At 30.4% G+C, this 14,795-nt stretch overlaps 1 protein-coding gene across 1 annotated transcript in view; it reads left to right on the forward strand.

The window, feature by feature from the left end:
- LOC129959137 (uncharacterized) overlaps positions 1-14,795 on the forward strand; it is a 62,853-nt gene that overhangs the window by 33,572 nt on the left and 14,486 nt on the right. Inside the window, exon 2 of the mRNA XM_056071962.1 lies at positions 13,200-13,326. Coding sequence (XP_055927937.1) covers positions 13,200-13,326 — 127 coding nt within the window. The remainder of the gene's footprint in view (positions 1-13,199; positions 13,327-14,795) is intronic.

Below are 14,795 nucleotides of genomic sequence, written 5' to 3' on the forward strand. Positions count from 1 at the left end.
CTCAAAAATGTATCGAACTTAGTGAATGAAATTTTGCATACATTTCCTATCGCCACAAATGTACTTGTGTATCAAATTTTGGACTAAATACCTCAAATGACTGATTGTTGATCGAAATGTCTATTCGCATCTATATGTGGGAATAAGATGTTTCTAAACGCAACAACCCAAATAGATGAATTTTAACATGCCATCTTTTCAACAAAATTGTTTATCAGTGCCGATTTTTTTTTAACAGACATATTGACAGTGCGAGATAATGTTTTGAAATTTATACTTGGTTTCCTTCACATTATCAACATCTGCAGGTCTCAACTTAAAAAAAAACAAACAAAAAAAACATGCGGTTTTCCTCAATGATGATTTTTTTTATTTCATTTTGATTTTTCCATTTTGAAATACATTCTTAACTATTCCTTAAACTTTTATATTCTACTCACTCAAGTGTTTCCTGCACAATTCTGTCATTTAAAAAAGTTAACAACTGAAAATATCTGTAGTTAAAAAATAATATAGGCCAAGTTAAATTCGAATCACGAGTCCATAAAATAAAATTAACAGCTCAAATCAACCGCAAACAACGAGCATTTTCTTCCCGGAGCGTGAGCAAGATCCATATCATAACTGCATTTCAGTTTGTGAGAACAACTCGTTTGGTTTTTAAAATATAGTTAAAAATCAGGTTTCAGGTTTCAGTTAGAGCAGATAGAAACTCCAGGAAAACTATATATCTCGTCAGATTTTTTCGATTCATTATCACACTGCCCTTGACCAAAATAAATTTTTTACCTGCAGCGACCAACTCCTTGTCCTTCCAGCATTATGACTCTGTCACGGCAACCTGGTTTTTCCTGGTTACTTTCTGCTTCGTCTTTATTGTTCAAGGCACGACTTGAAACTACTCTCCTTTGATCTAAGTATGAATACACCCTCCTAATATGTCCATGCGATTTGTAACAAACAAGGAAAGGTTTTTAGCTAAAAATGAAAAGAAAAAACGTTTTTGACTCTGAGGATTAATATCCGATGCGTAGAAATCTACCTTGATGTCCATGTCTGACAGCATGTGAAAAGGCTTTTTCCCTTCAGAATAAACCCTTTTGTTTACGAATTCTGCGAGCTAAAATGAAAGCAGCTGCAATTAAAAATGATTAATGTAAAAATAATGGATTTGTTGTATGATAGAAAGGTGATTTTTCTGTTTAATACAACCAATTGTTATTAAATAATGAAAACAGCTGCAGTTAAAAACCTTTAATGTAAAAATAATGGATTTGTATGATAACTATTAGTCAAAGGAGGTTTTTCTGTTTACTATGACCATTTATTATTATCATTTAATGGGTTTTTCGTATTTAAATTAAGTCAATTGGGATATTTGCATTTTAATTTTTTCAGCATTGTTTAAAAATTAAGCATAATACTTAAGAAGATTAAAAAGAATTTTTTCTCACATACGAAACATTCATGTTCTAACGTATTTCAATTAGTAATTTCAAACATTTTGCAAAATAATTATCATTTGCCTCGGTGGGTTATAATTGTAGAATGTTTTTTTTTAAATAAAGTTTATACGTGATGTAAGGATATAGAGTATTTGGTAATTTTACTGATTATAAATCAGATATTTTAATGATTAATTTTATAAATAGAATAATATATTTTAAACATTTTAAAAAAATTAATGTTTATTAATAGTGGAAAATTATTTATTTCGATCATTAACTAGCAGAATAGCTTTTAAAAATTTTAAATTTTCAACTTTAAATGCTGGAAAGAGGGTTTTTTTGTATCTATTAAATATATCGTTTGTCTTTGTTCAAATATATCGTGACAATTTAAATTACGTTTACTTTTTAAAATGAAAGAATAAGAATACATTAAATCGAAATAAGATGCAAATGTTATCCCCATTCTTCGGAAATAGTTATAAAAAAGGATTGAAAGTTCTGATAGGTCTTAAATAACAAAGAAAATTTCGAGTATTATAGAATTTTTAGTAAAAAAATACTGTTAAATTAGAATAAAACAAGTATGTTTTCGGCATAAAAAAATTATATTTCGAAAAAAAACTTGAACGTTTTGATGAGTATTAAATAATTTTGCTAAAATTTGAATGTAGGTTGTTAGTAAAAGTAAGTATATTAATAAACGCTTATCATATAATAAACACTCCGTTATCCGCTGAATTCGATGTCACGTCTATCATGAATTCCATGAATAATGCGCAAAATGGCAGAAATAAGACATAAATCAACATGAAAAAGCTTTTGAACAATTTTTATTTAAAGTTGGGATTTACGCATACAATTACGATTGTATAAACAATAGATCAATGTGTTTACAAGATGTAGATTTTATTTTTCACAAAAAAAATTGGTCTTTTTTTTAGGGCTAAAGGTGACTAAAGGTTTTGCAAGAACATTTTGGGGTTAACAACCATGGATTATTAAGAGTTTATAGTAATATAAAGAAGATTCAGATTAGGATTCTGTCTTATAAAAAATTTTATTGCGTTTTATCGCAATAATTTTTTATTATGTGCATAAATTAAATTCGTTAAATATAACTGAATAAAATCTGAAGAAACTTTATTGAGAAATTTAGATTTAAATTTTAAAGCAGTTGGAGCAATCTCTCTAAAAATTCCTAGCATACTCTTTAATAGATGTACTTGTGTATTATTAACCGTATGCAACTGGCGAACAATAGTTAAAAAAAAAGCTTATTATAGAACTATCTTTGGTGATTTTTTTAGCCTAATTGCTGAGACTAGGTTAATACAAAAGTACTAGATAGACAAATCAGTATTTTGGATTTCTTATTTCGGACAGATTGAAATTGAAATGTAGCACAGAATTACAATTGTTGTCCCAAAATTTTCATATAAATCAGTGCGTTTTTTACTTATCACGTTTACATGCTTGTGAAAGTACAGACCTCTTTAGCACAGAAAGTACAGAATACATATCTACACTTTAGATCTTAAATATGTGTATCAAATTTTATCCATCTAGCTTTCTTCAATTTCTAGTTAACGTGTTTACATTCGGTCAGCTGGTCAAACAAACTTCTACTGAATGGATTTCTTTCAAAATTTAATAGATATCTACAAATTTGGAGTGCTATATACCAAATTTCATCAGTATAGCTCAAAGCGCTTTTGAATTATTTGCGTTCACAGACAGTGTGGCAATCGTAAATTGATGAGCAATGAAAATAAACATGGATTACTCACCTCGCCTGCGATCGCTTTTTCGCGCTGAAATGAAGTCACATCGAACGTACGAATCGATATTAATGCGAGTTGCTATTAAATTAAATCAATCAGTCATCAACACTGAAGAGAGGCAATCTAAAAAATACTAAGACATTTAATTATTTGAAATTATTTACAGAATTATATACATGATTTTTAGTATAAACATATGCGATGGAGCTGTAACACCACACATCTCAAAGTTCGCCGAAGAAAAAAAAAAAAAAAAGAGTTTTTTTTTTAATTTGTTTTCAGGAATTCCAGGAGTTGAGTTGTCTCAGAAGAAGTGAAAGTGCTTTTCGTGACAGACAGACATAATTCCAAAAATGTGTTCTTAGAACTTAGATAGGTCTGAAACGTGGAGATACGTCAGAATTTCGAGTTCGAGTTTTTTAATGATTACAATATTTTCTTATAGCATATATACAGTGGATAAAAAAAGTATTGGCAATTGCCTATAAATGATCATATTTGCTGACAAACTATGTTTACAAATTTTATTTTAACATAGCGATTACAGAAGGAGAAAAGACAAACAAATATAACGAAATTTTCATTTAAATATTTTTTTAGTCAAAATCTACGAGAAAATCCAAAATTTACATGATAAAAAAAGTATTGGCAAAATTATGAAATTGACAAAATTATGAGAGAAAACAAAATCAGATATGTTTAGTACTTTGTATGCATACCTTCTGCATCTATAACAGCTTGTAATCTATTTCTCATAGAGGAAACTAAGGTCTTTGTTGTACTGTTGGGAATTTTGTGCCATTCTTGCAAGAGTAAACATTTGAGGTCGTCTTTACCTGAAATTTTATGTTTCCTGATTTCTAGATCCAGCAGGTGCCATAAATTTTCAATTGGATTGATGTCAGGCGATTGAGGTGGGGTTTTTAACTGTCGAGGAGCATTGTAGAGTAGCCATTCATGGCTGAGATTCGCTGTATGCTTGGGGTCATTGTCTTGTTGAAAAACGAATGATGTTCCCAAGCCAAGATTTTGGGCACTGATTTTTAAGTTATGGCGCAAAATGTCAATGTATGTACGTGCTGTCATAATACCATCAATAAAATACAGTTTGCCAACTCCATTAGCTGCCATACAGCCCCAAACTAAGACGCTGCCTCCACCATGTTTTATAGTAGCAGTTAAATGTTGCTCTTCCAATTCAGTATTTGGTCTCCTCCCCACATATCGTCGTCCATTACTGCCGAAAATGTTAAACTTTGATTCTTCGGAAAAAATAACTGTGTTCCAAAACTCTTCGGATAAATCAACGTGGGATTTTGCGAAATCTAACCTCTTTCTCCTATTTATTGTGAGATGAATGGTTTCTTCCTAGCTGCCCTTCCATAATAACGTCCCTCGTGTAAAACATTCAGTACAGTCTGTACGCTGAAAGTCTTTTGCGAAGTGAAAACAACATCTCTAGCTATCTGGGGTGCACTTATTTTAGGGTCTTTCTTAACCTTGTTAATAATGGCACGTTTTTCTCTTGTAGAAAATATTCGAGGTCGTCCACTTCTAGTCTTAATTTCCGTTGATCCTGTTTCCTTGAACTTTTTTACAACACTTCTGACGGTAAATAAACTTATATTCAACTGCACTCCTATAGCACGATAAGTCAAACCTTCATTTCTGAGCCTAATAATCATGTTTTTAACACTAACGTCCAACTCCTTCGATTTCGAAGTCATTTTACAGCAGTAATCGCAAAATAATGCATAGACACTTTTGGAGTAGTTTTGCAGACTTTCTACCGGTAGAGTTTCTTATCAGTCGAAACACGTGACTTCAATGTAACAAAATTTGCATAGCAGTTAAAACTTCGCCAATATTTTTTTGGCATGCAAATTTTTGATTTTGAAAGAAAAAATCGTAGAAAATGCAAATTAAAATAAAAGTTTTACTATTTTTATATATCTAAGATGTCTTGCATTTAATTACGGCAGCTAAAATTGCATAACATTTTATTTATTTGTCAATATGAATAAATTAAGGCAATTGCCAATACTTTTTTTACCCACTGTACAATACTTTCTCATTGCATATATATACAATACTTTCTCATTGCATATGTATATTCTTATAATAGAAAGCAAAAAGACTAAATATTGCGAATTTAATGCATTGCATAAGAGTGGAACGCTTGTCATTAAACAGTTGATTTTCTACATTAAATAACATTTCTACATTAAAACAGATACGATTGCTTAATAAATACACCATAAGAAAATATCACATTTTTAACTTTTTGTTCTCCTTCGTTCTATCGATTTATACTCTTTTATGGCAGTTGCCATTATGTTAATACTTGGATATAACACATCAATTTCATCTTTTTTACTGAGAAATTTAATTTAGGTTACTAAATATATTTCTATGGTTTAAAAGAAAAAGGTGAGATATTAGATTCAACACTGACTTACAAGACATAATTATATAAATTAAATAGTTTTGGTTATTTTTTTCCATCAACAAAATTAATCTTTCATTTATAGTAAAATATATTATACGAAAGAAAGATTAATTTTGTTGATGTAAAATGATTTGATCTTTATTCATCGTTATTCTTTAGTTTTTTCTGAAAAAAATTCTTTGAAGCTAAAATACAAAAGAGCTCCTTGTAATGCACAAAAATATATTTTGCAAAAGGCATCGGTGATATTGTACGTATTTTTTAACATTGGGTAAAAAGTCATTTTTCATTATTAAATAGTCTGATGCTCATGGGAAGAAGACAGAATAACAGACAAAAGATAGTGCAAGGTCATGATTTAAGAAATACTAGAACCGAGACATTTGTTCGACAGTCCCAAGCACTTGTCCGTTCTAAAAAGTTCAATTATTGGATTGATAAATATTTTTTTTATTATGTGACTCAAAAATTATTTACTCCATTTTTACATGTTATGCTAATCTAGAAAATTAAATATTAACAATAAATTCAATATTTCAGCGAAAGGTTTATCTACTCATGTTACTGGAGTAGAAAAATCTCTTTTGGAAACTCAACTTCTGAATATAATTCACAGATAAAACTCCACCGAGGCTAACATTTGAATTGTTATTAAATTAATAATGATTTATTTTAAGCTAAAAATCACCCACTTACACTAGTTAATTAAGTTTAGTTTAATTAACTCCCGGGTTTTAACTATTGGAAGAATATTTTGGGTGTAGTATAATTTAATTATATTAATGTCACGTTTTGAAAGAATACGAAAACTATTTTGGAAAAAGGTTTATAAGTTTGAATTCTAATCTGATGAATAGGGCGACAACTGAGCCTGCACCTCCTCCACAAACTTCCATTCCACACTAAATGACCAATGATGCCAATGCGCACTAGGCCCATGTACATGGGATATCATAGGTGAAACCGGTTATCGAACTTGGAACCCTACGTCCTAAAGCCTAGATCCTCCCACTGCGCCTCTTGGAATATTTTCAGACAGTCCTTAGAATTTTGAATCGTGGTCAGATAACGAGGTCGACACAACAGCTGCCATTTAATTTCTAAGGTTTGAAAGTTTAAATATTTTATTTTAGTCAAATGAACTATAATGTATACCCTTATTTACCACCCATATTCTGGCGATGACTGTAAGCCTTTTAATAAATAAATAATGGTACTATCCCCGGCGACCTTTAAGGTCTTACACCCTTTCGGGTAGACGGGTCGTCGTGGGGTAGATTAAGACCAAGGTTTGAAGTCTCATTAACGAGAAAAACTTGACGTAGAACGGCTGATTTCATACGCACTAAGGTTACATAATGGCGGAATTTAGGTGGAATAGGATTCCCTCAAATCTGAAATCACGATTTTATCACCAGGCTGCTATGGTTTTTCCTTTATCAAAGAATGCAACATTAAAGATTAGATATTTTTTTTATTAAATTAAAGAATCCAGAGCAGTCTAAACCCTTACCTTACGGAAGTAAAATTTACATACCGACAGATTATTTACCTCTATTCTTATGATAAACAAGAAATACCCCAAAATCCTTATTCAATTCTTTTCATTAAATTAAAGGATTCAGTATTCATGAACTCTTTTTTTATGGGTGGCATAGGTGCTGTACTAGAATATTTTCCGTTTTATGTTAAAATCGGTACAACAGTTGTACTATTTAATTGTTATTTCAATCCCTTCATGTAGCTATTCTGAGATATATTTAAGAAGTAAGACTAAATGGCAATCTTACCTTTCTATCTATCCCTGCGGTGGCGGAGAGGCTACCTCAAACAAGGGATAAGAAGTTCCTGTCTAAATAAGTAAGTTATTATTTCCCTGGAAGGGCCAGAAAATGCGCTGTTGCCTAGTTAGCCGGTCCACTGTCGATGGGATGTACTTTTTTTTTGAAGGGTCGGTACATTGCTACTTGCAAAGGAAGCTATTATAGACTACAGAACTCGGAATTACAATTCGGAGTAACCGAATAACAGCAGTGATGTAGTCTAACCCCGGATTTCTTGACAAGGCGAGAGTAATTCCTTTATGATTATTCCTTATCCCATTGTGCCACCACATGTGCAATTATTAGATTAATGATGATTAATTATTTGTTAATGATGGAAGGCTAAACCTTGTTAATAACTCAGGTAGTCAAAAGCAAAAAAAAAACCTTACCTGAAGATGGCTTAAAAAATGGGAAACCACTTTCCTGTTTTATCTTCAAAATACTCTTTTTGAAAGAATATTTGAGATTACATCTAACTATTTTTGGAAAATTAATCATTCTAAATTACCCTAGAAATAGCTAAAAAAATTCTGTATTAATTAAAAAAGCATTCAAATTACTCTTAAGAGTGAAATAAACCTTTCTAGAATAAACAGATAATAAGACACGAAATATCCTACTCCCTAAATACTAACTAGCATTTAAAAAGGATAAAGACAACCCAATTTCAGATGTCCAAACACAAACAGAATTAACTTTCTCTACCAGAGTAATAAGCTAAATCGGCCTCAATAATACCTGCTAGTACAGGTTAAAACAGGTTACCAACCAGCATCCTACTCCTGAAATATACTGCGACATTTAAAAAAAAGATAAAAGCAACTCCATTCCAAATGCCCGTATATAAACAAGATGAGCAAGCAATACCAGACAATTCAATGTAATTTATGCTGAGATGTCTTATGTCTTCAAATATAAGAAGAAACGGCATTATCCATCTTAAGAGAAATGAACTCTAATAAAACTGCTTGAAAAGAATGCAAGTCATAGGTTACGGAATGATGGTCTCTTGTTTTTTTCAGATGTGGAAAAATTTGATTGAAATTGCTTTGACGGCTCTGAGAACCATTCTTATAGGTCTTGTTACTGTCTCACGTATGTGGGACAGTACTTCTTCTTTTGACAGCTACGAAAATAATAGTTAAAAATAAATTTTAAAAACTTTAATAAAAGAATAATTAAAACAATTTGGTTTGACAGGATTAGGGAATATGTCTGTATTCCTAAAATTTCAAAATGTGTTTTTCTAGTTTGTGCGTGTTTTCTAGTTCGATTAGTTCAGTGAGATTTTTTGATTTAAAAGTGATCATTTACATAAAAAAGATGATTTTCTAATAAGAATTATTAATTAGATGGTTCTTATGTGTATCGTTTTAGTTGTAGATTTTTAGCTCCCTTCTTGGGAGTTTCTGCTCATTGATTTGTACTTTTTGTGTCATATCGTACCAAAAATGAGTGCAAGTACGTTTTTTACACACTTTCATTTAACACATTGACTGCCGAGCGAATAATCTATGATTCACATTTACTAATTAGATGGCCCTTTCACTATTTCGGTAAAGAGATAGCAGAGAAAAAGTCATCTAATTAAATAGACGGATTCACAGGTTTGAGTTCAAATTTCAGCATGTATCTTATTTGCGGTATTAATTAGTTACATTTTTATTTGACTTAATTTCTTTCATCTTTAGCAAGATGGAATTTTGGGAATGATTTTTCTCTCATTTCTAATACTATACTAGAGTTCTGAAATTTTGTACAGTTGTGTGTCCTAGATAAAAAAAAAAAAAAAAAAAAAAAAAAAAAAAAACACTATTTTAATACTTTCCGAGCTTAATTTACTAATTAATCCATCAATATTGATTCCAAATGACAGGCGCCATCTGGTAGCAAATTTGAGAAAAAAATTATTGCAAGATCATATTATGTTTATAATAAAGAATAATGAAATATATTAAAGATGCGATCATAAATGAATCCCTAATTAATGTTATAATAAATAAAACAACATAAACATTCAATGAAAAAAATACATGAATGCGATTGAAATTACAGTATATATACGTAGAGTATTTCTATCAATCATTTACCATTTACCATTTCTATCAATCATCAATCATTTCTATCAATCAGAGTATTTCTATCAATCAGAGTATTTCTATCAATCAGAGTATTTCTATCATCACGCATTTACCATTTTGGTTTGACTATCGGATTTTTAATAAAATAATTATTTTCTACTTTTTAGTGCAGTACTTGCAAAAAATCTACGATTTTATATATATATATATATATATATATATATATAATGTTATTTTAAACTCTTAATTTAATCCAATTTAATGTTCAAGATTTTATCTTAATTTATCCCATCGTAACTTCATTCTAAAATATTCTCTTATTTCGTGATCCAATTCCACTTTCAGTTTAATTAATTCCTCTGTAAAAAATAATGCGCCATCAGAACTACGTTTCAAATGAAAGTGATACTTCGGTACCCTTGAAAAGGGGTCAAAGGTCCCTCGGTGCGTGGACGGAAATCCTATATTATATAAGGCTAGTGATCATCTGTTTTTCCTTTTTTTGCCTCTGCTTTACTTTTGTATTGGTGCCGCGCTGCGTCTAGTAAAATAATCATGTTTGTCTCCCATGAGAGAAGAGAGAGAATAAAACGAAATTAAAAATACCAAGTCTCTTCACTGCTTCGAACCTACATTCTATTTAAACCAAAATATGTTACATATTATTTAGCCGACAGGATTCAAAAACCTTACACACACACACACACACACACACACACACATAGAGAGAGAGAGAGAGAGGTTATTTTCATGTCATGATGATGATAAAATCACAGTTGCCACTAAGCTACCCCATAACTCCTCAAGTTCACACAACAAGCTAGCACTTAAATAGCTCTATGAACCAGTTGTAGCGTGGTGGTAAAGTTACAGTTGCCACTACTCAATTATATAGTTGCTCAAATTCTGTGTTCAAGCCTCGATTCCACGACATCTGTTAAATTTGCATGGGATTTGCTGCTGCGGCTGCCTGCCACATAATTCCATAGTCTAAAATTGAATCATAATTAGGTTCAGAACTAAATTCGTTATTATTATAATCAGTGACAGCTTAAGTTTATAGTAACGGGAAATTTAGGAATTAATATGAATACGCAGTGTTAAATAATCCTACATATGACGCATATATTTTTAGGAATAGCGAAAGCATTTATTTTTAACAATATTCTGCATTTTGTGTAGTAAAAATTTATTACTGCATTCAGTGGTATTTGAAGCACATAGTTTTCCATATATTGAAATGTCACTGATTATATCACTTTCAAAAAGACGTGTTGCTCTAACAAATAAAATGGAATCGAATATCCTTCCGAATTTCAACCAAAACTCTTAATATCAAGCATTAGGATAAAATTCGCTGCTATTACTGCAAAATATTTTAATTTACGATTATATTTGAGCCAGTCCATCACAAAAAGTGTTTACTCCGATAAATAGAATATTTGGCAATTTTTTGCTCTCCTACTTTTTTATAGCACGCATATTAAATTTCCATAAGTATAAAGGAACAAATAAGAAGCAAAACAAATTTACTCACATTAATAATAAAGCATAATAATTATCTAAAATACAAAGCATGATTTTTATAGCATATTCCTCTAAATACTGATATTAAATGGAATCCTATTCTTATTGAATATTCTATACATTCATAGGGAAAATCCCAAGTTTCATCGTTGCCTTTTATCTACATTAAGGCTTACAAACACGTTTCGCAGATTAGATTTCAGCAAAAAAGAATTTGTTGGACAGATAATATTACAAAACGAATTCTTCATATTATTTGCTTCCTATAGACGAATAAAAGCATTAAGAAAGTTGCTCTGTCGCATACAAAATAACTTACGTGTCCTTAACGTTATAAATGGCATTGAGTATATGACCTGCGGATGCAATAAAGTACCTTTTTATTTTGTATGTGTCTTTAGTTTTACTTCCTATATCGATAAAGTTTAAGTTTCGGTTTTATAAGTTAGTTTATAAATCAAGGTTTATTGGAAACATGAGATGCTTAAAACTTATTCTTGATTAATATTCATATTAATGGAAAATTAAATCTTTTAAAATCGAGGTTTTGGAGATGAAATAGGAAAGTGCTTATATCTTTGCTTTACCTGAAAAACCAGCGGAACTGGTCTACCCGAAAATTTCTTGCATACTCTCAAATAAATGTACTTGTATATTATTGATCATGTGCCATTGGTGAACAATGGTTATGAAATAGACTATTAGATTAACGATTAATCATTGGAATGCAATTAATACACAAATACCAGAAAACTGAATGTGTATTTTGGACGCCTTTTTTCAGACCGATTGAAACCACTATTTGTCATATAACTACAATTGGAGTCACAAAATCATATGCCTAATTTCATATATTTAAGTCAATGCGTTTTTTAGTTATTCAAGTTTACAGGCTTAGGGAAGTACAGACCAACAAATGATCAATACCTTGATTTGATTCCAAATTTGACACATATATACACTTAGGTGTTAAATCAGTGTATCAAATTTTATTCGTCTAGCTTTCTTCATTTTGTAGTTATATTTGGACAGTCGGACAGACAGATTTCCTCAGAATGGAAAAATTTCGTTCAAAATTTGACAAAAATCTAAAATTTTTGCATATAGACCTTAGGCTGAATTTCATCCATATGGAACAAAGTGCCTTTGAGTTATTTTGTTCATAGGTAGATGGCCAGACAACTTCCAAAAAATTCTAAAAAATAGTTTTTTTTTTTTTTTTTTTTTTTTAAAGAAAGAGTGGTGTGAAATGTGTAAATTTGTCAAAATCTCGAGGTCGAATTTTTTGACGACAACAAAAAACTACTTCTCCTGGTATACTTCGTATACAAAAAAAAAAAAAAAACGGCAAGTCTGGCATGAATTTTACTTTCTTTTATGAATTTAATATTTTCACTTGATGTCTCCTTCTTAAAGTAAATTTCGTATCTTAGTTCTTTCTTTATCGCTGTTTACACTGTCTTAACAAGTTTATTTAGTGTTTACATAACATTGAAAAAGAAAAATGTAATGATTTTGCTTTTAAAAAATTCTAAACTGTAAAAAATGCTATTTTACTAAGTCAATAAATAAGTTGTTTATATTATACTTTCGTTTTAAAAAAAATCGCTTATAATCCAAACATGTTCTTTACTGATGGAAAAGAAAAAATTAACGCCTTAGTTCGACTAATATTTAAAAAGAAAAATCTTTTAATTCCACACATTCTTTCTAGGAGAAATATATACGGAACGCATTATTGCATCTGTTTTTCTAAATTAACGTATTACCGAAATGATACTCGAAATTATCTGTAACTAGCAGTATTTTTTCTATAATGTCAAAACAAAGTAGAATAAAGAGAGCCGAAATCGAATCACACTTAATAATTGAAGCACTGAATACTTGCAAAAAGATTTATACCATACACTTTCTTGAACAAAATCTGATTCACAGTGAGAAAGAATAGAAGTATTTACTATGCTATGATGAACTATGAATTTAATTCTGTAATAATTATTCCAATTTAGGATTAGTGTATTTTTAAGTGTTTAGTGAAATAGCATGAAAAGGGAGTCCTATTGAGATTATTTTTCCCCTCTTAGAATGGAACCGAAGAATACAACGAAGGGGTCAATCTTGTCGGTGTTATTCCTGGATCTCAAAGAGGACGTTTGGATGATGAAATTGTTCTTGTAGGAGCTCATTATGATACAGTAGCAGATTCCAATGGTAAGACATCAGTCACCTTCATTCCAGTTTACGTGTTACATTTAGAGGCGCCAGTAATTTCAGACAAAATAATTAATTAAATAAAAAAAGTTTTAATATATTAAGTTTTTAAATGGGACTAAAAAGTGTGAAATAATTTCTTCTAGCTCCTTATATATTTATAAACCCGTCCTAATCCCATACAGATTGCCCTGAAAATTTGTTGTTGAGAATTTTAAAAATTCCCAACAACAGTTACTAGTAGAAATGAGACTAAGAGGTTATGGGGCTGGGAGAAATTATTTTATATTTTTAGTCTGTTTTAAAAACGTGATATATTAAAAAAAACATAAAAAAATATTTTATGCTTTTTAATCTAGTGTGTGTGTGAAATTTAGCAATAAATTTTTAAATGATTTTCCGATGAGATACACTCGATGATAAAATCTGTACCGAAAAGACAAGAAACCAATTAAATATTGAAATGCCATCCAGTTCTGAGCTATGTTTAATGTGTCAAATCTCTAGTTCATCGGTAAGTTAATTTAAAATCGGTTGCAAAAAATTTGTATAGAAAATACAAACAAACAAAAAAATGAATAAAAACTTTTCAAAATAAAACATGGGATACTTCGATATAATTTCTAGTCAAGGATATTTTTTTCTCAAAATGCCCCGGCATTCTGCTGCACTTTTCCCAGATTTTAGGAAGAGAGGGGCTGTATTGTGCCTTAGCAATCTGAAGAAGGGAAAATCGACTTTCAAGAAAGGAGATAATTTTATTTCGAATTGCACATAATTTTATTTCTTATAATCGACAATATATTTCATACTTCGTTGGCATGCCATTTATTACTGGATAGAATGCCAAGAATATGCTCTAAATATTAACCGTTTTATATTTCAAATAAAAATGGCAAATGGCCGGCAAAGCTTTAGAATGCCGGCTAGCAAACTTTGCTGACAATATATATATAAATAATAATAAGTTTGCTGACAACACATGTAACACGGGTTAATGGATGAAACAAAAATTTCTCAAAATGTCTGGTAGAAGATAGGTCAATATAGTCTCTATTTAAATATAATTCTCTTTATCTTTGTAAACTCTGTCAATAAAGTTGTCAGGTATTAAGAAAACGTCAATCGGAAAGATCGGCCTAATTTTTAAGAAATAAAAGAATTTATTTATCAACATATTCTTTTTATAATAAAGAAGGTATGTTATTTTCGCGTTACATATGCAAGATCTTTCGAATCTAGAAGTCTTTGAGGTGTCACTGAGTTCTAATTTCCTTTCAGAAATCGAAGGCTTATCCTTATTTGCGACAGTGGCAATTAGGGCATTCCTGTCACAATGAAAACATTAAACACCACAGGTCATTAGGTGTTTACTTCCTCCTAGAGACTTGTTCGAGAAATTTCAATGCTAATTATTCTTATTGATGTTGCAATCATGAGAGTCACTGATCTCTTATTGATTTCTTCTT

The sequence above is a fragment of the Argiope bruennichi genome, chromosome X1, assembly GCF_947563725.1.
Source record: "Argiope bruennichi chromosome X1, qqArgBrue1.1, whole genome shotgun sequence".
Classification (NCBI taxonomy): Eukaryota; Metazoa; Arthropoda; class Arachnida; order Araneae; family Araneidae; genus Argiope; species Argiope bruennichi.